This window comes from Capra hircus, chromosome 4 (assembly GCF_001704415.2).
Source record: "Capra hircus breed San Clemente chromosome 4, ASM170441v1, whole genome shotgun sequence".
In the NCBI taxonomy this organism is placed as follows: domain Eukaryota; kingdom Metazoa; phylum Chordata; class Mammalia; order Artiodactyla; family Bovidae; genus Capra; species Capra hircus.
Genome location: NC_030811.1, coordinates 111,204,807 through 111,227,363, shown reverse-complemented (window position 1 = coordinate 111,227,363; position 22,557 = coordinate 111,204,807). Strand labels below are relative to the sequence as shown.

Genomic DNA, 22,557 nt, shown 5'->3' with positions numbered 1-22,557 from the left:
GGGTCTCCTGCATTGTAGGCAGACTCTTTACCGTCTGAGCCACCAGGGAAAAGTGACTTTTAAAGTGTATGAATAAATGGCTTAATATTATTATTAGATGAAACTGGTCAGATTCCTAATAATTCTGTTTGTCTTATGTACATTGTGCATGGTAAAACCTCACTGTAAGTTGTACTCACGTTAATTTTCGGTCAATTGAACTTATACTATAATTTGGCAATATGTATGTTAAAATATTTGCTTAATAGGATAATAGCAGAAGGAAAGAGCTGCCCGCTTAAGATAATTTAAAGCAGTCTCCTGTATATATACTAATACCCTTTACTTTTTCATCAGTGGAGGATCTGTACCTCAACTGTTTGTGCCTTTAACAGAGCATAGTAAATTCTACTTCTTTTGAAATTATCTTAATTCAGATTTTTTGTTAATATTCATGGCAGGTTATGTCTTTTTAGAGACATATTCAAATAAAATGTCAGCTCTTTTTGAAGTGCAAAGTCTCTCTAACTTGCCAGCAAGTGTTGAAGGCAGAATGATTTGTTTCAGTGTACCTTTTCAGGACTTGTTGAAATCCAGTAAGGTGTTGACTTCTTACAAGTTTGAGAAAGAGGAATATAAGGCTTTTATTTCCAGATAAACATTACTGAAGATTGTTTCTTATCAAGCAGTTCTCTACAGTACTCTGATGAATGCTGTGTAATATAAAGAGATAACATTTCTCATTTTGTAAATTAAATTTTAAAATAGAAGAATTCCATTTATATTTCCTCATAAAATGTCAAGAGGAATAATAGAGTTATTCATTATGAATAGGAGGAATCTTGAGTGTCTTTCCTTATTCTTCCTTTGATTTAGACTACATCTAAAGTAACTGATAGTTATTTTGCTTTTGGAGAACAACATGTATAATAATAATTACCTTCACATTGATTTGAAATTATAAAGACAAATTTTTTAAATTATTTATGTTTTAGTTTAATAATGTGAAGTTTAAAATGACTTGCTTTGTGGGGTTAGTATTATAATTATTTTCATATGTATTTTAAAAAATCAATGCTGACAGGTTTCCACAAAATGTTTTACGGTTGAATTTAACTATTACAGCTCCATGATGAGATTTTGGTATCAAGCATGGATGCTTCTAGACAGCTGATGTTAAATGAAGAACAGTTGGAAGACATGAGGCAGGAACTTGTACGACAGTACCAGGAGCATCAACAGGCAACAGAGCTTCTAAGGCAGGCACACATGCGGCAGATGGAGAGACAGCGAGAAGACCAGGAACAGCTGCAAGAGGAGATTAAGAGGCTGAATAAACAGCTGGCTCAGGTATGGGACCTAGAGTCCCTTCTCTCCCCACCTAAAAAGCAGCATTCTTTATAGAGCTGTTTTTTAAAGTCAGAATTATTGCTGAGATCTGAATAAACACGGATATTTAACATCAGGAACAGACTCCACCAGTACAGGAGACTAAGATCTTGTTAAGGGTGCCTAACCCAACCTTGGGGAGCACTGTCTCTCTACCATTTGACTTACCTGCCTTTTTAGGCACTGAAAAAGTGGTTCTAAGGTTTTTGTCTTTAGCCATTCCATTGAGTATATACGTGGCAAAAGTACTTGGGCAATTGGGGAAATTCTTTGTGCTGAGGTACAGTTGATACTCAGTTTTCCCGTTTTTATTTATAGATTTGTGAGTCTACCAATTGGCTTCTCCATGGTTTACCTTTATCTATCTTAAATCTGTCTTTTTAATTGTGAATGGAAATCTGAAGTAGTATGTTTCTGGAACTTAATCCACAGAAACATCTCTTCTTGATTTGAGAAATGCAAATTTGCATAATATTCTTAACCACTTTCTTGACTAAATTTACATACTCCTTGGTACTTGGGAACTGAAATCTTATCAATTGCTGTATGTAATATACTCACAAAATCATTGTAGAAAAGCAAATATTTGCGTAAAAGTTCCTATAAAAACAAGTTTATTCAATTTATTTTGAAAAGTTAAGCTAAAATAAAAGACAACAGGGAACTCTTGAAATATAGTTTCAGATATAGAATAATAGGAAAATTGGGAGTTGAACATAAGACATTTGGAAAAATTAATTTTGCTTTTCTTCATTGCATTTTGTGACTTGAAACTTCTGAATTTTCAATGCAAAACTGGCATATTAAAATAATATTAATTAAGCTGTAAAAATTCATGAATATTTAGGCCTAATTAGCTTTTTTTTTTTTAAGTTTCAAATTTTGCATTGAACTTGATATATGCTTTTAACCCCCTAATCATGGAATATGAATCAGGGTAGAACCAAGGCCTGTTGGTTCTAGCGGGTTAAAAGAAAATCTGCTTAATATTCCTGCCTTTCCCTTCTATCGCAAACAATATTCTCTCATGACCTTTTTTCTTATTTAGAGATCCTCAATAGATAATGAAAACCTGGTTTCAGAGAGAGAGAGGGTGCTTTTAGAGGAGCTGGAAGCACTAAAGCAGCTGTCTCTAGCTGGAAGAGAGAAGCTGTGTTGTGAGCTGCGCAACAGCAGTACGCAAACACAGGTAGTATGGACTTTGGCCCACCTAGGAGCAGTGGATCCACAATGCAGTAGGATCTGTGTGTCTTTGTTGTTGGTGTGAAATGTGTGTTTTTTTAGGTCTGAGCTTAACATATTTGTGATTGTTTACATTGAAGGTAGGTGGAGTCAAGATGCCTTATGTTCCATTTAAGGTAATTCAAATCTGACAGTGATTTAGCAATGACTGTTGTTTCACCAGGGAGCCCAGTAACCAAACAAGCTTTATTGTCATATTATAGCATGCCTTTTTTTGATAATGCTAATCTCCTGATAAAATATAGTTAAACGTTATTTCAGATAGTATCTGTTTTGCATGCAGAGATTTCTTTTTCACCTTATAACAATATAAGAATGACATGCTGTTTCCAAGATGACAGGTTTTCTGTCTTGTCCTCCCTACCTTTACGCACACTTAGAATGGAAATGAAAACCAAGGAGAAGTTGAAGAACAGACCTTTAAAGAAAAGGTATTGGACAAAAAACCTGAAGAGGTGCCTCCTGAAATTGTGTCCAATGAAAGGTATACAGGATGTATATTTTTTTCAATGTAAAGTGAATTAAAATAGTTGCTTTGGTGTTACAAACTTCATTGGTCTTTATTGTTATCTTGTACATCTATTTTATTTGTACATTGTGCTCTGTATGTAAAGAATGATCATTTTCCTAACATTAATAGACAAATTTTTTAAACTCTCTTATATATAATTTTATTGGCTATTGAGCATGCACTTAACTCAATAAATGATAAGGCTGAGGTTATTTGGTTATTGAATCTTTCTTGATTAATTTTATTCTGCTCACATGCCATTTTTTATCCTAAAAAACAAAATTATACATGTCAGTTTATTCCTTCACTGTTCAGACATGCATCCAGTGTAAGCCACCCCCTGGTTTATGACAAAAAAATTAAATGATTAAATATGATAGTATACATTTAACTTCTTTGATGCATTTACTGTAGATGAGACTTTCTAATCTATATCCCACCTTTATGGAGGAATAAATTCATAATCCGATGTTAACAGAACTTTCCCTTACTTTGATTTTGTAGAGATTCATGTAAAAATGAGAATAGTTACCCCACATTAATATTAAGGATTTTAGGCACGATATTTTAAAATCTGTTTTGTTCAAATGAAAAGCATTTCTTTAATTTTAAATTAAAGTCAATGCGTGCTAACTTAATGTCCTCCTTTTCCAATTTCTGTTACTGCCAACCCTCCGTGTCCTCCCAACCTGCTTCCTCAGCTTGCATGGAGGAATTTGGCCCCTAAGATTTTGGCTTCCCCATTGGATCATCAGTATGGAACACAGTCAGTATGGAACTCAAACAAGAAAGACAGTGTACGAAAACTAGAGTTACCATGGCAATATAAAATAAACACAATGTTTATTTTATATTATTGATCTCTAATTGGTATATTTTTAAAATTATACAGTGTTTACTTTTTAGGAATCTTCGTAGTGAGTGTTGATAAATGAGTATTCCTATTTATTTCTTTTTACCATCCTTTTATTTTGAATTATTTCTCTTCTGTAGGAATATTTTCAAATTATCCTAGTCCTGGGGTGTTTGAGGCTTAAACAAAACCTGATAAAAAGTTAAAGAAATAAACCCTTTACTTACTTCCTACTAACTAAATTATTTAAAGTTTTGTTTTTAATATCCTTCCTTATGTAACCAGAGAACTTGATCTCAGTATAAAAATAGAACTGTCTTTTTCACTTGACAAATGCTGAAGGAAAACTGCTCCATTTATTACCTTGTCTTAAAATAGTCATGTCATGTGCCTGTGAAAACAGATACCCCTTAACCTGTTTGTTGGTGATCTCCCACAGTGAAGCTGAAGAGAAAGTATCTTCAGTCAGAGGACCTTTTCCCATGAAAGTCTCTTATTATTTTGTCTACATGTATTAAATATATAGTTTGCCACCATAGTACCTTTGTTGAATTAAACTATTAGCACAAGAGAGTTTAGTTATTCAGAAGATTAATCAAATAACCTTCTGAATCACCATTTATGGCAGTAAATTTCTTGACACCTGAAGATGTTTGTGCTAAAGACAAAAGAAAGCTTGTAAAAAACACTTTGTCCAGGATAATCCCATTTTTGTTTTGTGTATATATATTTATGAGAGAGCAAGAGGAGGGAAAATGCCTAGAATGCTTAGGCATTAATATGTTAACCATGATTATCTCTGAGTACTAAGATATTTTGGTGGGTGGGTAGGAGCATTTTCTAATTTTTTTAAATAATAATGTATTGCTTGTTAAAAAAGAGAGAGGGAGCTGTTAATTCCATTTGGTTGAAAATAGGTTCCTTCTGCTGACCAAATGAGTGTGGTATGTGTAACTTGAGAAGTTTCTGTCTCTGGAGCAGATATAATAATCAGCAGCCTGAGGTTTTTAACCCACTGGTGTTAGCAGATGGTGAGATTGTACCGTAGACCTTTATTAAAAACAGGTCTCTGCCTATTTCTGTAATTTAACCACATAGATCATCACCGTTAAGTTCTAGAAACACAAACATTTTTCCTGGTGGAATTTTTGAATTTATTTTAGAATATGTTGTTCAACATGCAAAAAGATATTTTAAAGGTTAAAATACATAAGAGTAACCATGAATAGTATTACCAGCTCAATAACTTGCTTATGATTAGGTATTGTGTACACTTTCTGAAACTTAACTTTTGCATCTCCCTAAAATCTTCTTCTAATTTAGAAGCTACTAGCTTAAAACTTTAGTTATTTGATTTCTTTCAGGTCGGTAAAATGCTGCACATTTTCAAAAACTAGTTGACTGATGAAAATTTTTCAGAAGAAAACAAATTTTATCATTTAAACCCAAAAAGCACTTCATTGCAGGTGCTGCTGCATGTTATTTCCAACAGGATCGTATGAAGCTTAACTTTTTAAGTCAGATGTTTTGCAGTGCATTTTTCTTTTGTAGACCTAAGTGTTCGCTTTGAAAAGATGAAACATTTCAATGAATGTTCCCTTACCTGCACAGGTATGCGCTCCAGAAAGCTAATGACAGGCTTCTGAAGATCCTCTTAGAAGTGGTAAAGACAACAGCAGCTGTTGAAGAAACAGTTGGTCGCCACGTCCTGGGCATTTTAGATAGATCTAGTAAAGGCCAGGCTTCTGCCGGCCTGATTCGGAGGTCAGAAGCAGAGCCACCGATAAAGTCTTGTGTCCATGAGGAACAGACAGGAGGTGAGTTTTATATGCTGTTGAAACTATCATAATTATTTTCAGTAAATCTTGCTGAGTTCAAGCACATTACTAGTGCTAAAAATATAGAAGAAAGAATATTATTTTCTAATAAAAATCCTTCAAACACAAATATACTAGAGCTAATCTCAAAACACCATTATTGTTTAGCATTTGCAGATGGGTGTCTCAGAGTTGTCATTACACATACTCAGGGTTATTGTGATACATAAATCAAAGGCTGTTTAATTTCACTGCCAATAAAAGAAATATTTCATATCACCACTCAAGACTCTTACCAATATTTACATGGTATAAGCAATGTCCTGAAACCACCCTCTAAAGGGAAAGTTCTTGTCATATGGGGAAAGATAGGGTCTGGACACTTGGACCAGACGATCAAGGCCTTCCTTCACTGCCATTCCATACCCAAGAACTTTTCCCTAGTTGGAGACCAGTCATCTAAAAATCAAAATGCCAGTTATGCAGTTTTTGAGAACATTCTATTTTAAGTTTCGGGGTTCCCTGGTAGTTCAGAGGTTAAAGCGTCTGCCTGCAATGCGGGAGACCTGGGTTCGATCCCTGGGTTGGGAAGATCCCCTGGAGAAAGAAATGGCAACCCACTCCTGTGTTCTTGCCTGGAGAATCCCATGGACGGAGGAGCCTGGTGGGCTACAGAGTCGGACATGACTGAGCGACTTCACTTCACTGTTTTAAGTTTCATGTGGAAAAATGAGAAGAAATTATCCCACTTAGGGAAACTTTGCTTAATTATAGGTTGGCTACTTAATGTTTCTAATGCAGAGAAAAGCTTGATTTGGAGTTTTACTAAAATTGATTTTAAAAACTTAACTTGAATTCAAAGATAATTTTAAAAACTACTTTTAGTGAAGTTAAAGGTGAAATGATACTGTAACTTTAAATTTTCTTTTCATTTGTTTCAAACTTTGTAGAAATGTTTTTTCTATTTCACTGTTGGTTAAGCTCTCGATCAAGGGCTGTTTGTTTTCTGCATATGAATCTTGATGTATGGAGAAGAATTAGGTAAAATTTGTTGATCTCATTGTAAAAGTATTTATCAAATCATGCTTTTTAAAAAACAATCATTTCATAAGCTAGTTTCACCTAACCATCTGGGAAAAGGGCGTTTTGCTGTAAGAACTCCACCATATCCAAAAGACACACTGAGGAATGTTCACTACATGACAGGAAGTTTTTTGTGTGTTAGCAGTTCTCCTAGACATTTCTGAAAGTGGTTGCTGAGGTGTTTGGCAAACGACATTTCCTAAAAGATAGCAAACTCATCTCTAGAGCAGTGCTCCCATAGTTCTGAAAAGAAATAGCTTAGTAATTTGACTCATGTGTAGAGGATTGTGTTTTCATTGCTTTTCTGTGAAAAAGCAGCCCTAAAAGGACATCTGACCAGCTGGCCTGCTTTCTTGCATATATATGAAGTTGCCCAGTCGTGTCCAGCTCTTTGTGACCCCATGTACTATGCCCACCAGGCTCCTCCATCCGTCCATGGGATTTTCCAGGCAAGAATACTGGAGTGGGTTGCCATTGCTTTCTCCAGGGGGATCTTTCCGACCCAGGGATCGAACCCAGGTCTCCCACATTGTAGGCAGATGCTTTTACCGTCTGAGCCACCAGGGAAGTCACTTTCTTGTATAGTCCTCTAAATCTCTAAATATAAATTAAATATATCTAGCTACTATTTTAAGATATCCAATAATAGAGTAGTTTTTCAGTATAAGTAGTTTTATCAGTTCACTTTTACAAACATTTATTGAAAAGTTTTTTTTTTTTTGCTCTCTGCTTCACAATTCTCAGTCCAGTGAAGAAGGTACAGAAATTTCTATTCAAGGCAAAATAAAATCATGGTACTTAATGTTTTACTTAATACCGTTTTCTACATGTTTGAATCGATTAAGTCTTAAAATAAATATTTAAGTATTTAATTATCAATAGATTTTTAATGAATAGTACTAAGATACAAGAGAAAAAATTAGACCCACTGTTAAGAAATATGGTATAAAGACTGTTAAAGCAGAGATAAGAATTTTACTGGTGTTAGAATGTATAATTTCCATTTAATCAGTTCTTATGTTGTTGTGTTGGCAATGATATGGTAGTCTTAGTAACAAAATTAGGAAGATCACTAGTATCATTTTGGGGTACTTAGATTCACTTTACATCTGGAAGGAAATACTGAATTTAAAAAATTTATAATTTAAAACCGAAGAAAGTACAGTCTTTAAAATACTGATACCATGTTCCATATATAAGATTGTTTTCTGGTGTTTCTTTGTATGTTTAATGGGAGTATTATTGTAAAAACTAAAATGAACTTCTAAAATAGTTCTTTTGTATCTTATTTAATATAACAAAAGTTCAGTTTTAATCTGATTATAAGACAACTGGTGGTGGTGGTTTGGTTGCTAAGTCGTGTCTGACTCTTGTGAGCCCATGGACTGTGGCCTACTGGGCTCCTCTGACCGTGGAATTCTCCAGGCAAGAATACTGGAGCGGGTTGCCATTCCTTCTCCATAAAGCAACTCTTGCTCTTCAGTTTTTATATATGACTTTTTGTTGTGGGTAGTAGCACTTGTAATCTCTTTGCAGTTCTCAAGTCTAAACTTGTTTAGATTTTAAACGTGTGTGGATTTGTTCTCTCTCTAAAAAAAAATAATTGACTTGCTAATGTTTGCTTCCTCATAAGAAAGTGAAGGGAAATTTTGAGCCATTGTGGAATTGCTTGAACTTGAGTGAATATTAGACTAGTTCATAAAAATGAGTTTCCTTAGGTATTGAAAGAAAATGTCCTGTAGGCCTACACTGTGATGGTTCAGTGGTAAAATACCTATACCTCCCCCTTAGAAGACCAGGGACTGAATCTTATTTGCTGCAGCTGTTTTTTTTTGGAGCAGTGTGATGTTATAGCAGGAATACTGGATTAGTAATGAGAAGGTCCTTCTTCTAGCTCACTGTGGCCCTGGGCAAGCCTCTTACTCTCCTGAGGCTTCTAGTTTAGTCATCTGTCAGGTACAAAAGTCAGACTAGAGCCAGGGGTTTCCAGGTGGAGCCCTAGATATCTTCAGGCCAGGGCAGGGGACTGCTCTATCCTGTCACAGGCCCTGCTTAAACTGAGAAGCTGACTGCTATCTCTATAGAATGAACATGGTATAATCCACAGAATGAATGGCTAAAGACTTTTTGGATAACTATTGTCTACCATGTTTCAGATGGAGGTCTGAGTGGTTGGCCAGTCTGAAATCATGATTCTGTTCATCAAATTGGTCATTCTGAGAATTCTACTGGCGTTTAATAAAATTGCCCTGCCAATTTATATCTTTCCTTCCAAAGACTATTTATTATAAATATAAGTTTGATATTGTTCTAATTCCTTTATTTCATTGGAATAAACAAAGTTCTGTATCTTCATTGGAACAGATTGAGATTATCTGTGTGTGTTTATATCTTCAAAATGTCATCAGTAAAGTACATTAAGCTGGTTCACATCTTCATCTTTATTAGGTACTTTAATATATTTTTCATTAGCCGTTAAAAAATTAACATTTAGTGGCTTTTTATAAGCCATGTTTTTAATATATCCTTTGTATTTTGTTTGAGAGTTGCTCCAGTGTTATTTATAGTATCTTCAGTTTTTTTCCTTACAACTGATTCCTTCTTTATACCATAAAACTTGCTGGTATCTTCATAATATTACAGAGAAAATGATTTTTCTCAACTTTGCCCTCTCCTAAAGATAAAGCACAACAAACACTATGAGAGATCAAACCAACACTGGCTTCTAACAGTTTGGGTTTCTGTTTGTATAGTATTAAAGCTGCTTTCCCTGTGAACAACAGTGACCTTCCAATTGACAAATCCAGTAGCATCTCAGTTCTTGTCCTGTTTGACTTTCTAGACAAACAGGATTATTGAAGTCTCTTTTTAAAATGTTGTCTCCTTGTCTTCTGGAATATCTTGCTCCTGTCTTTCTGTGAATTTTTTTTACAGAGATCTTTTTTTGGCTTATTCTATTCAGAGATGCCAACTATTTGTCCTTCTCTCACTAAATATTGCTCCTAGAGTAAATGTGTCTTCTTCCAAGGTTCACCTCTCTCCTTTCTACAGTTGAGTTCAGTGTCTCAGTCGTGTCCAACTCTTTGCGACCCCAAGAACCACAGCACGCCAGGCCTCCCTGTCCATCACCAACTCCCGGAGTCCACCCAAACCGATGTCCATCAACTCAGTGATGCCATCCAACCATCTCATCCTCTGTCATCCATTTCTCCTCCTGCCCTCAATCTTTCCCAGCATCAGGGTCTTTTCAAATGAGTCAAGTCTTCACATCAGGTAGCCAAAGTATTGGAGTTTCAGCTTGAACATCAGTCCCTCCAGTGAACATCCAGGACTGATCTCCTTTAGGATGGACTGGTTGGATCTCCTTGCAGTCCAAGGGACTCCTAAGAGTTTTCTCCACCAGTTCAAAAGCATCAGTTCTTAAGCGCTCAGCTTTCTTTATAGTCCAACTCTCACATCCATACATGACCACTGGAAAAACCATAGCCGTGACTAGATGGACCTTTGTTGGCAAAGTAATGTCACTGCTTTTTAATATGCTATCTAGATTGGTCATAACTTTCCTTCCAAGGAGCAAGAATCTTTTAATTTCATGGCTGCAGTCACCATCTGTGGTGATTTTTGAGCCTAGAAAAATAAAGTTAGGCACTGTCTCCATTGTTTCCCCATCTATTTGCCATGAAGTGGAGGTCAAGAAATACCTGGAGTAACAGACAAATTTGGCCTTGGAGTACAGAATGAAGCAGGGCAAAGGCTATTAGAGTTCTGCCAAGAGAATGCACTGGTCATAGCAAACACCCTCTTCCAACAACACAAGAGAAGACTCTGCACGTGGACATCACCAGATGGTCAACACCGAAATCAGATCGATTATATTCTTTGCAGCCGAGATGGAGAAGCTCTACACAGTCAGCAAAATCAACACCGGGAGCTGACTGTGGCTCAGATCATGAACTCCTTAATGCCAAATTCAGACTGAAATTGAAGAAAGTGGAGAAAACCACTAGACCATTCAGGTATGACCTAAATCAAAAACCCTTATGACTGTTCAGTGAAAGGGAGAAATAGATTTAAGTGACTAGATCTTAGATCTCATAGACAGAGTGCCTGATGAACTATGGATGGAGGTTCATGACACTGTACAGGAGACAGGAATCAAGACCATCCCCAAGAAAAAGAAATATAAAAAGGCAAAATGGCCGTCTGAGGAGGCCTTACAAATAGCTGTGAAAAGAAGGGAAGCGAAAAGCAAAGAAGAAAAGGAAAGATATACCCATTTGAATGCAGAGTTCCAAAGAATAGCAAGGAGAGATAAGAAAGCCTTTTTCAGCAATCATGCAAAGAAATAGAGGAAAACAACAGAATGGGGAAGACTAGAAATCTTTTCAAGAAAATTAGAGATACCAAGGGAGCATTTCATGAAACGATGGGCTCAGTAAAGGACAGAAATGGTATGGACCTAACAGAAGCAGAAGATATTAAGAAGAGTTGGCGAGAATACACAGAAGAACTGTACAAAAAAGATCTTCACGACCCAGATAATCACCATGGTGTGATTACTCACCTAGAGCCAGACGTCCTGGAAAGTGAAGTCAAGTGGGCCTTAGGAAGCATCACTATGAACAAAGCTAGTGGAGGTGATGGAATTCCAGTTGAGCTATTTCAAATCATGAAAGATGACGTTGTGAAAGTGCTGCACTCAATATGCCAGCAAATTTGGAAAACTCAGCAGTGGCCACAGGACTGGAAAAGGTAGGTTTTCATTCCAATCCCAAAGAAAGGCAATGCCAAAGAATGCTCAAACTACCGCACAATTGCACTCATCTCACATGTTAGTAAAGTAATGCTTAAAATTCTCCAAGCCAGGCTTCAGCAATACATGAACCGTGAACTTCCAGATGTTCAAGCTGGTTTTAGAAAAGGCAGAGGAACCAAGATCAAATTGCCAATATCTGCTGGATCATGGAAAAAGCAAGAGAGTTCCAGAAAAACATCTCTTTCTGCTTTATTGACTATGCCAAAGCCTTTGACTGAGTGGATCACAACAAACTGGAGAATTCTTCAAGAGATGGGAATACCAGACCACCTGACCTGCCTCTTGAGAAACCTCTATGCAGGTCAGAAAGCAACGGTTAGAACTGGACATGGAACAACAGACTGGTTACAAGTAGGAAAAGGAGTATGTCAAGGCTTATGTCAAGGAGTATGTCAATGAGTATATTGTCACCCTCCTTATTTAACTTATATGCCCAGTTCATCATGAGAAACGCTGGGCTGGATGGAGCACAAGTTGGAATCAAGATTTCTGGGAGAAATATCAATAACCTCAGATATGCAGATAGCACCACCCTTATGGCAGAAAGTGAGGAAGAATTAAAGAGCCTGTTGATGAAAGTGAAAGAGGAGAGTGAAAAAGTTGGCTTTAAGCTCAACATTCAGAAAAATAAGATTATGGCACCTTTCAGTGCCATAATGACTTTCTTTCTACAAATGACTCCCAAATTTCCAAAATGACTCCCAAATTTCCAAAAGTTAACGTCTCTCCTCCATGTAGCCTATTAGCACTTCAGACTGATCCTTTTTCATGCTTACTATACACACTTTCTCCTAGTTTTTTAGTATTTCTCTTAAGACTGTTCTGTCATCTGAGAGTCATCTTAGCTGGAAAAACCCAGTCATCGTTTACTGCTTTTCTTTCTTCCTTGTCTTACGCATTCCATTTTTTCCAACTTGTAGCCAGCCCTCGTCTATCTTTATCATTTCTCATCTGGAGAAATGAAATAGCTCTCTAACCAGACTCTTCTTTTCTAACCCCTCCTTCTGCATTGATACAGTTTGCTTCCTGATTCATAGAATTGATAGTGATAGTGAAGTCACTCAGTCGTGTCCAACTCTTAGCGACCCCATGGACTGCAGCCTACCAGGCTCCTCCGTCCATGGGATTTTCCAAGCAAGAGTACTGGAGTGGGGTGTCATTTCCTTCTCCAGGGGTTTTTCTGGATCCTGGGATCGAACCCAGATCTCTTTGTAGGCAGACGCTTTACCATCTGAGCCACCAGGGAAGTCAACTATTTACTTCCCCATTATGTATAACAAAGCCCCCAGTTTCTTAAAACTTAAAGCCATTCACAACTTGGATCCACCCTACTTTGAGCTACCTTTTCTCAGTTCTCTGTCCTAACCTCATTCTTGCTTCTCCACATTCTCTGACTCCACAAAGCCTTGACTTATCATCATATCAGACCATCATCTTACCTCAGATTTGTTAAATTCTCTGTATCCATTAAAAGAAAATGTCACGAGAATGCATTTAATTCCTCAGCTAAAGATGTGATATATGTATTTTTAGTTTGAACACCAATTGTAATATTTCATATCATTCATTTTTCAGGCTACATTAATTTTATTTAGTGACTTTGTAATATACATTGTACAATAGCTGAACTCATTTTGAATTCTAAGGTCATTTTGAACTCATGAGTATTTATAAACTTAGTCCCTATTATCAATACATTCACATTTTATTTGATCACCGCTTCCTTTGCAGTGTCATGAATCTCTGTCCATAGTTCTTTAGGCACTCTGTCTATCAGATCTAATCCCTTGAATCTATTTGTCTCTTCCCCTGTATAGTCATAAGGGATTTGATTTAGATCATACCTGAATGGTCTAGTGGTTTTCCGTACTTTCTTCAATTTAAGTACGGATTTTGCAATATGGAGTTCATGATCTGAGCCGCAGTCAGCTCCCGTTCTTGTTTTTGCTAACTGTGTAGAGCTTCTCCATCTCGGCTGCAAAGAATAAAATCAGTCTGATTTCGGTGTCGACCATCTGATGATGTCCATGTGTAGAGTCTTCTGTTGTGTTGTTGGAAGAGGGTGTTTGCAATGACCAGTGTGTTCTCTTGGGAAATCTCTGTTAGCCTTTGCCCTGCTTCATTTTGCACTGCAAGGCCAAACTTGCCTGTTACTCCAGGTATCTCTTGATTTCCTACTTCCAATGCTGTTGAAGTGTTGCATCAGTTTGCCAGCAAATTTGGAAAACCCACCAGTGGCCACAGGGCTAGAAAAGGTCAGTTTTCACTCCAATCCAAAAGAAAGGCGATGCCAAAGAATGTTCAAACTACCACACCATTGCACTCACCTCGCATGCTAGCAGTGTAATGCTCAACATTCTCCAGGTGAGGCTTCAACAGTAGATGAACCAAGAACTGGTTCAAGCTCGATTTAGAAAAAGCAGAGGAACCAGCGATCCAATTGCCAACATCCGTTGGATCATAGAAAAAGCAAGAGAGTTCCAGAAAAACGTCTACTTCTGCTTTATTGACTACACCAAAGCGTTTGACGGTGGATTACAACAAACTGGAAAATTCTTCCAAGAGATGGGAATACCAGACCAACTGACCTGCCTCATGAGAAATCTGTATGCAGGTCAAGAAGCAACAGATAGAACCAGACATAGAACAACGAACTGGTTCCAAATTGAGAAATGAGTTTGTCAAGGCTGTGTATTGTCACCCTGCTTATTTAAGTTACATGCAGAGTACATCATGTAAAATGCTGGGCTGGATGAAGCACAAGCTGGAATCAAGTTTGCTGGGAGAAATACCAGTAACCTCAGATACGCAGATGACACCACCCTTATGGCAGAAACTAAAAAGGATCTAAAGAGCCTCTTGATGAAAGTGAAAGAGGAGAGTGAAAAGGCTGGCTTAAAACTCAGCATTCAAGAGATGAAGATCATGGCATCTGGTCCCATCCCTTCATGGGAAATAGATGGGGAAACAGTGACAGTCTTTATTTTCTTGGGCTCCAAAATCACTGCAGATGGCGACTGCAGCCATGAAGTTAGAAATAAACTAACTTCTAACTTGCTAACTTTTGCCGAGCGACTGAGCACACAGCACCGGTAATGGCAAGAGTCAGACACGACTTGGTGACTACACCACCACCACTACATAACAGCAAACATTTTCAGTCATTTTCTGGGATACAGTTTTGGATTCTTCAGCTAGTGACTTATACAGAGGAGGTGCTTAGGGAATGTTGAATTGTGCTGATTTCAGATCTTGTATCTGAAACTGCATCTGATATTTTTACTGCGTGAGATTGAGAGACTTCCATATGGCACCAGCTACTTTAGCAAAACATTTTAAAGAATAGCTCTTATTCTCCTGGGTGATTGTATCAAACTGAGTATTTACTCCAAGTACCTGGGAAATTAAAATTGCTTCTGCTTTTAATTTGTTGACTTTGCAGTTACTGATAAATACGTGCTACATGTTCATAAAAGAATAGATAGTTCCTCTTCAGGGAATTTCATTGTTGGATTGTAGCAAGCTGCCAGAGATGAGTACAGTATTCCATGGAAGTGATAAATAACCTATGCTTTTATTTCAGTTTAGAGAAAACACTTCCAGAGCTTTATCTCTGCCCATGTAAACTCAGTTTTCTTTATATAAGAAAAAAGACTGGCGTGGACACACAAGGCCGCAGTTTAAATTGGGACTGTGTATTAGTCTAACCTCTTCCTGGTATGCGTGCTGCATGCGCAGTTGCTTCAGTCGTGTCTGAACCTTTGCAACCCTGTGGACCCATAGCCCTCCAGCTTCCTGTGCCCATGGCATGCTCCAGGCGTGAGTACTGGAGGGGGTTGCCTTGCCCTCCTCCAGGGGGTCTTCCTGAACCCATGTCTCCTGTGTCTCCTGCATTGCAGGCAGATTTTTTACCCACTGAGCCACCTGGGAGTAACCAGTTACAAAAAGGTCTTAGTCCCTTTTACTGTCTAGCCAAGCAGGTGATGCTGCCCAGGATCGTACTCAGAAATCAGAATGTTTTCTGTATACAGAATCAAGCACTTCGTCTTTCCATATACTTGGATTATCCCATTGCACAGTGTTTTCCTTTTATGTTGTTGTTTAAATATTTGTTTTCTCATTATACTTGTGTGTAATGCCCTTGAGGGTAGGAACCACATCTTGCCACCTATACATCTGCATTACTTAGTAAACCCTACACGGTGGGCATTTAGTAAATATCTATTGAAAGGTATTTTAAGATTTTTTTATCAAAGGAAAACTAACTCTCAAGTATTAATTTATGCAAAGCCCTATTAGTATAGCATTATTCTTCCCATTCTTATACCTGGTAGGTTATCAAATAATACTACGTTCTTAATTTGCCTATTTTGTTTTGTTACAGTGTTTTCTTAATAACACTTTCTTTCCAGTGATTTCAAGCTTTAATTTGATTTTATTTTGTAATTTTTGTTTTTTTACTAAAATGATTCCTTGTAATTGATTTATACCTTCAAAATAATTCTGATTACAGATGAATCTATACCCTCTTACTCTGGAAGCGACATACCAAGAAGCGACAGTAGCATGTGGTGCAAAGCGGCTGAGGAGGGCACAGAGCTGTCCCAGCGGCTCGTGAGGAGCGGCTTCACTGGGCCCGAGATAGACCCTGAGAATGAAGAACTCATGCTGAATATCAGCTCTCGACTACAAGCAGCAGTTGAAAAACTCCTGGAAGCCATAAGTGAAACCAGTAGTCAGGTAACCTCCTTGTATTGCTAGTACACACCGAGTTGGAAGTAGGTTTTCTTTTAAGCTCAGGAACTGCGGCTAAATGTTTTCTCTCCTCTGTCTCACAGGAATCTAGTTTGAGTCCCCTTTAATAATTTGTAGTTTTTGTGACAGCCACTGCATTTTTACCTTAACTTGCAGTTCCTTCTGTCTATAAAATGTTTACACCCTGTATAAGTGTCTCTTAAGTACTCTATTCAGAATTTTAAAAATTACTTGCTGTTTTAAAATGAAGAAATTTCACTTATTTTTTAAATAGTTAATTTACCTGTAGAATCATAGCTCTCTTGTCAATCAGATGAGTGCCTCATTGTCATCAGCTGCAGGGCCGGTATTGTTAACATTTTTTCACTGATATCTTTATTCAGCATGTTCTAAATCCATGTGCATTTCAAACAAAAGGTGAGAAGTTGAAAGGATATGTTTGATCTCTTGTTTCTGCTGATGTCTGGGCTCCATTGATACCACTTTTTTTCTTCCAAGAAATCATTCTGCAGCAACATTGACTGTTAGATGTATCAAGTTTGACAAATATTGTTGTATATATTTTTTTTTTCTTTTTTTTTTTATGGTCTGTATATATATATTTTTTAATTTTTTTTTATTTTTTAAATTTTAAAATCTTTAATTCTTACATGCGTTCCCAAACATGAACCCCCCTCCCACCTCCCTCCCCACAACATCTCTCTGGGTCATCCCCATGCACCAGCCCCAAGCATGCTGCACCCTACGTCAGACATGTTGTATGTATTTTAATGCAAGATTCATTTCTTTTTATGTTAAGTCAGTGATTATACACCATTTTTGAGTCATCTCGTATTTGGTGACCGTTGAAATAATTTGTTAACCACCTACTCTTTGATTAACATCATTATCAATCCATTTTTTTTTTCCCCTTTTGGTAATTTGTTACTGGCATTAAACTAAGAAGGCATTATCAAAGCAATATATATTTCCAGTGAAATATTTAACCTCTTAATAGTTTTCAGCTATTAGAGTTTTCCTCAGATTCATTCTTCTTTGTTGGAATACAGTCTAAATTTTCTTCTGTGACAGAGTTTGGGCTCTATCTTTGAGAGCAGAAGAATCGTAACATTGCAGTGAGAATTTACTGATTGGCCAGTGGAATATATCATATATCTACTGTTAAACTTCTGGATGGTACCTTGATTGTCTGAACCAACTAAAGTACTCATGTGCAATTAAATAGGTCTCAGAAATGTTTTCATAGATAAATTCTGAAGATATAAATATAGTATAGAAGAAATTGTTATGTTTGGGTAATTTTTGTTTTTCTGAAGCTTGCTTTACATAAGGACTGAAAAACCTTTATTTCAGTAACTCATAAATTTTCCTGAGCATCTACAAAGAACCAAAAAACGTGGTATTCCTGAAAACTCAAATCTTTGTATATTTATAATCAGAAAGGATGATGATTTTTTTTAATCTTTATTTTTACTTTATTTTACTTTACAATACTGTATTGGTTTTGCCATACATTGACATGAATCAGCCACGGGTGTACATGAGTTCCCAATCCTGAACCCTCCTCCCACCTCCCACCCCATATCATCTCTCTGGATCATCCCCATGCACCAGGCCCAAGCATCCTGTATCCTGTATCGAACACAGACTTGCGATTCGTTTCTTACATGATAGTAGTATACATGTTTCAGCGCCATTCTCCCAAATCATCCCACCCTCACCCTGTCCCTCAGAGTCCAAAAGTCCATTCTATACATCTGTGTCTCTTGCTGTCTCACATACAGGGTTATCATTACCATCTTTCTAAATTCCATATATATGTGTTAGTATACTGTATTGGTGTTTTTCTTTCTGGCTTACTTCACTCTGTATAATAGGCTCCAGTTTCATCCACCTCATTAGAACTGATTCAAATGTATTCTTTTTAATGGCTGAGTAATACTCCATTGTGTGTATGTACCACAGCTTTCTTATCCATTCATCTGCTGATAGACATCTAGGAAATATACAAGCAACTTATGCAGCTCAATTCCAGAAAAATAAACGACCCAATCAAAAAATGGGCCAAAGAACTAAATAGACATTTCTCCAAAGAAGACATACGGATGGCTAACAAACACATGAAAAGATGCTCAACATCACTCATTATCAGAGAAATGCAAATCAAAACCACAATGAGGTACCATTTCACACCAGTCAGAATGGCTGTGATCCAAAAGTCTGCAAGCAGTAAATACTGGAGAGGGTGTGGAGAAAAGGGAACCCTCTTACACTGTTGGTGGGAATGCAAACTAATACAGCCACTATGGAGCACAGTGTGGAGATTCCTTAAAAAATTGCAAATAGAACTGCCATATGACCCAGCAATCCCACTGCTGGGCATACACACTGAGGAAACCAGAATTGAAAGAGACACATGTACCCCAATGTTCATTACAGCACTGTTTATAATAGCCAGGACAAGGATGATTATTGCAAAAAATGATAGGGGTCCCATCTTCATGATAATCAAAATGAGTTATTTTTCATTCTTGACATTCTGAGTGCTGTTAAGGAAATGGCATCAATTAAAACCAGCCTCGCTGTGTTATTAACTTGACAAGACATTAAATTATAATTTTGTATCAAAGAATTATGTTTATTGAATTTTTCATCTGCCTCAGGTGTAGCCAACTCAAGATTGAGCATTGAAATTATGAATGCAGCTATAATTTTAAAATACATATTTTCTACTAAGTTTTGATATCTTTTGAAGTCTTTAACAAAATTAATGTAAGTGCTGGATTTGGCTTTCTTTAAGATGCTTATGTGTAAGCCACTTGAACACGCTGCTCTACTGAATCAACTGTGCCACTTGGAGTATTTTCAACTGTTGTTTTTCAGCACTTCTAATGCCTGAATGCATATGCATCATAATTATTTATTTTATTCTGTGAAAGTTGTGTAGTAGAGATAATTCTGTACTGAATTTCCACATGAGCCTTCTTTTTTGTTTTTTTATTATTATTTCAGCCATACTGATATTTAATTTCTGTATTTATCTTTATGCCATGAGAACAGCTGTTAATACTTTTTGTTTTTTGACCACTATTAAATACTGTGACCTCAGTCTTGAGCTCTGTTAGTACTTTTGCTGCTACCTGATACCCATTGTAATTTATAGACAGTCTGTTGCTGCTGCTAAGTCACTTCAGTCATGTCCGACTTTGTGCGACCCCGTAGACGGCAGCCCACCAAGGCTCCGCCGTCCCTGGGATTCTCCGGGCAAGAACACTGGAGTGGGTTGCCATTTCCTTCTCCAATGCATGAAAGTGGAAACTGAAAGTGAAGTCACTGAGTTGTGTCTATAGACAGTCTAGTTAATGCAATATATTTGGCATTTGACAAGCTCCATGGGTAAATAAACCAGGGTAAATAAATCAGGAGTGATGAGTGGTTGGACTTGTTCTTTCAGGCTACTGAAGAGAAATGTTCCCATAATCCATTAGCAGCAGAGATCCACCTGACACTGTTTCCCAGGCTAAGATTACAGCTTATCAAATAAGCTTATGTGACCAGGGCGGGCCCTTTGAGGCGCATTAGGAGCCTGATTATTCTCAATTTGTTAAGTACTGAAGCAGTGATATGTCATGTAGATTTTTGTGTATCTTTTTAGTTACAGTATCACTGAATAGAGCACAGAAATTTTGCCTAGATCAATAAGTAGTTCTCAGTGTGCAGTCTCCAAAGCAGCAACACAAGCATCACTAAAGACTTGTTTGAATTGTAAATTCTCAGGCCCTGCCCGAGCCTTAGTGAATGACGGAGCCCCCAGAACCCATGTTTTCATAAGTCCCTTAGGTGACACCGAAACAGACTAAAGTTTGAGAACCACTGACCTCAGAATTGTTATTATCATATCCACATTCTTGCAGAATTCTGAAGTGGACTAACAACCTGTTCTATAAAAAAATTGATGTAGCTGTTAACATTTGATATAAAAATCAGGTATTTCTTAGATGAATTACATTTTTAAGGCAGTGGGAATGGAAACTTTGAAAGTTTTTCTTTAAATTTAGTTCAGTTACTGCTTTTCCCTGAAAGCTGTTTAAAGACACTGACTTCATGATATTCTCATTAATAACTAAAATTATTTTTAACATGATGAATATTTTTACCAATTATTTTAACTCCAAAATAATGGATAGTTCTCTTTGTGAAATGACTAGTATTCCATTTCCCTTTTAATGAGGCATTATTTGATTCTTCTTCATGATGGAATATTTCCCTATTATCTTGTTTTGTTTTGTTTTGTTTTTTTAACTTGTCATAAAAATCTAAAACAGAGCCGGCACTGCTGTGGTGCCTTTTTGCAGTGAAAGAGACTTTCAGGAAAATCGCTCTGCATAGGGTACCCTGAGACTAGAAAAAAGAGAGCAGCATCTGAAAGTTTAGGGTGAGGTGAGAACAAGTAAAGCTTACTGGAGGGCTTGATGCTTTGAGAAGAGTCGCTCATTCATCATTATTGAGCACCTAGTATGTAACAGTTGCTCTTCTGGATACTGGAGGTACAGCATTGAACAAAATGTACAAAGTCTCTAGTCTCATAGAGCTAAGGATATCCTGGTGGAGCCTGATGGTAAATAAACATTGTATGCCAGATGGTGATACCTGCTGTGAAGAAAACTAAAATAGGGGAGATGGAGGGTGATGGTGGGGAGAACATTTTACATAGGAAAGTTCAGGGTGACCTCTCTGGTAATGTGATAGGCAAGCAGAGACAGCCGGTAGGTAAGTTGGGAAAGCATGTCTCAGGCAAAGGAGTAGTGAGTCTAGGCCCTGAGTGGTCCAGTGCTGGCTGTCTCTGTGGTTGGCAGAAGCCCATGCAGCTCAAGCAAGAAGAATGGGAAAAGTAGGGGAGCCAAGGTCAGAGTGGTGCCTGGGGACTGGATCACAGGGAACTTGGAATTTAATTCATGATGAGATGTGGAGTCTTCGGGTACAATTTTTTAACTTGTTGTTTTTAAGTAATTTTATTTTTTATAATTCGTAAAAAATTTTTATCCTTGGCTATGCTGGGTCGCTGCAAAGGCTTTTCTCCAGTTGTGGCGAGTAGGAGCTCCTCTTTTTGCTGTGCACAGGCTTCTCACGGTGGCAGTTTCTCTCGTGGAGCATGGGCTCCAGGGCGGACAGGCTTCAGTAGTTGTGGCGCACGGGCTCAGTACTTGCGATTCCCAGGCTGTAGAGCACAGGCTCAGTGGTTGTGGCTTAGTTGCTCCGTGGTGTGTGAGACCTTCCCTGATCAGGGATTGAACCCGTGTCTTCTGCATTGGCAGGCAGATTCTTCAACCACTGAGCCATCAGGGAAGCCCTTGAAATAATTTTAGACTTACAGAAAAGAAAAATAGTACCAAGTGTTCCCATGTGCTTTTCACTCAATTTTCCCTAATGTTAACATCTTGTGTAACCATACTGTAATTATCAAAACTTAGAAATGAAAAGTGGTGCATCACTATAAGCTATAAGCTGTTTGGATTTTACCAGTTTTCCCACTAGCGTCCTTTTCTGTTCTAGGATCTATTCCAGAATCCCACTGTGCATTTATTGTCGTGTCGTCATCTTCTCCAGACTGACTGTGCCTGAATCTTGCTTTGCCTTGCATGACCTTGACATTTGAGAACTGGCCAGTTACTTGGTAGAATGTCCGTTGATTTGAGTTTGTCTGATATTTTCTCATGATTATATGAAGCTTATGCATTTAACAGGAACACCACAGGAGGAATGTGCCCTTCTCTGTGTATCAAAGTTAAAGGCACGTGTCTTATTACTAGTGGTGTTATTCTCAATGACTTGTGGTGTCTGCTGGGTTTCTGCATTCTATTATTACTTTCCCCTTGTAATTAACAGATATTTGGGGGGAGGTGCTTTGATACTATGCAGATGTCCTGTTTCTCTTTAAACTTCCACCCACTAGTCTTAGCACCCCCTGGTAGATCTTGCCTGTGCTGCTGTTACTGTGATGTTCTAGTGGTGACTTTCTGTCATCAGTCACCGTTCTTCATTTATTGACTGGAATTTTTCTGTAAGAGCTATTTCTTCACTCCCATTTATTTTAACTGACTAGGCCTCATAT

General features: G+C 37.5%; 1 protein-coding gene across 3 annotated transcripts in view; it reads left to right on the top strand.

Annotated features, from left to right (window-relative positions):
* The window catches only part of AKAP9 (A-kinase anchoring protein 9), a 171,666-nt gene that overhangs the window by 92,424 nt on the left and 56,685 nt on the right, over window positions 1–22,557 (top strand). For 2 of the 3 annotated variants that reach the window (XM_013963119.2, XM_013963118.2), the window contains exons 18-22: window positions 1,105–1,329; window positions 2,417–2,557; window positions 2,991–3,094; window positions 5,586–5,791; window positions 16,204–16,430. In XM_013963119.2, coding sequence (XP_013818573.2) covers window positions 1,105–1,329; window positions 2,417–2,557; window positions 2,991–3,094; window positions 5,586–5,791; window positions 16,204–16,430 — 903 coding nt within the window. The remainder of the gene's footprint in view (window positions 1–1,104; window positions 1,330–2,416; window positions 2,558–2,990; window positions 3,095–5,585; window positions 5,792–16,203; window positions 16,431–22,557) is intronic. The other variant, XM_013963121.2, reaches the window with a different exon arrangement.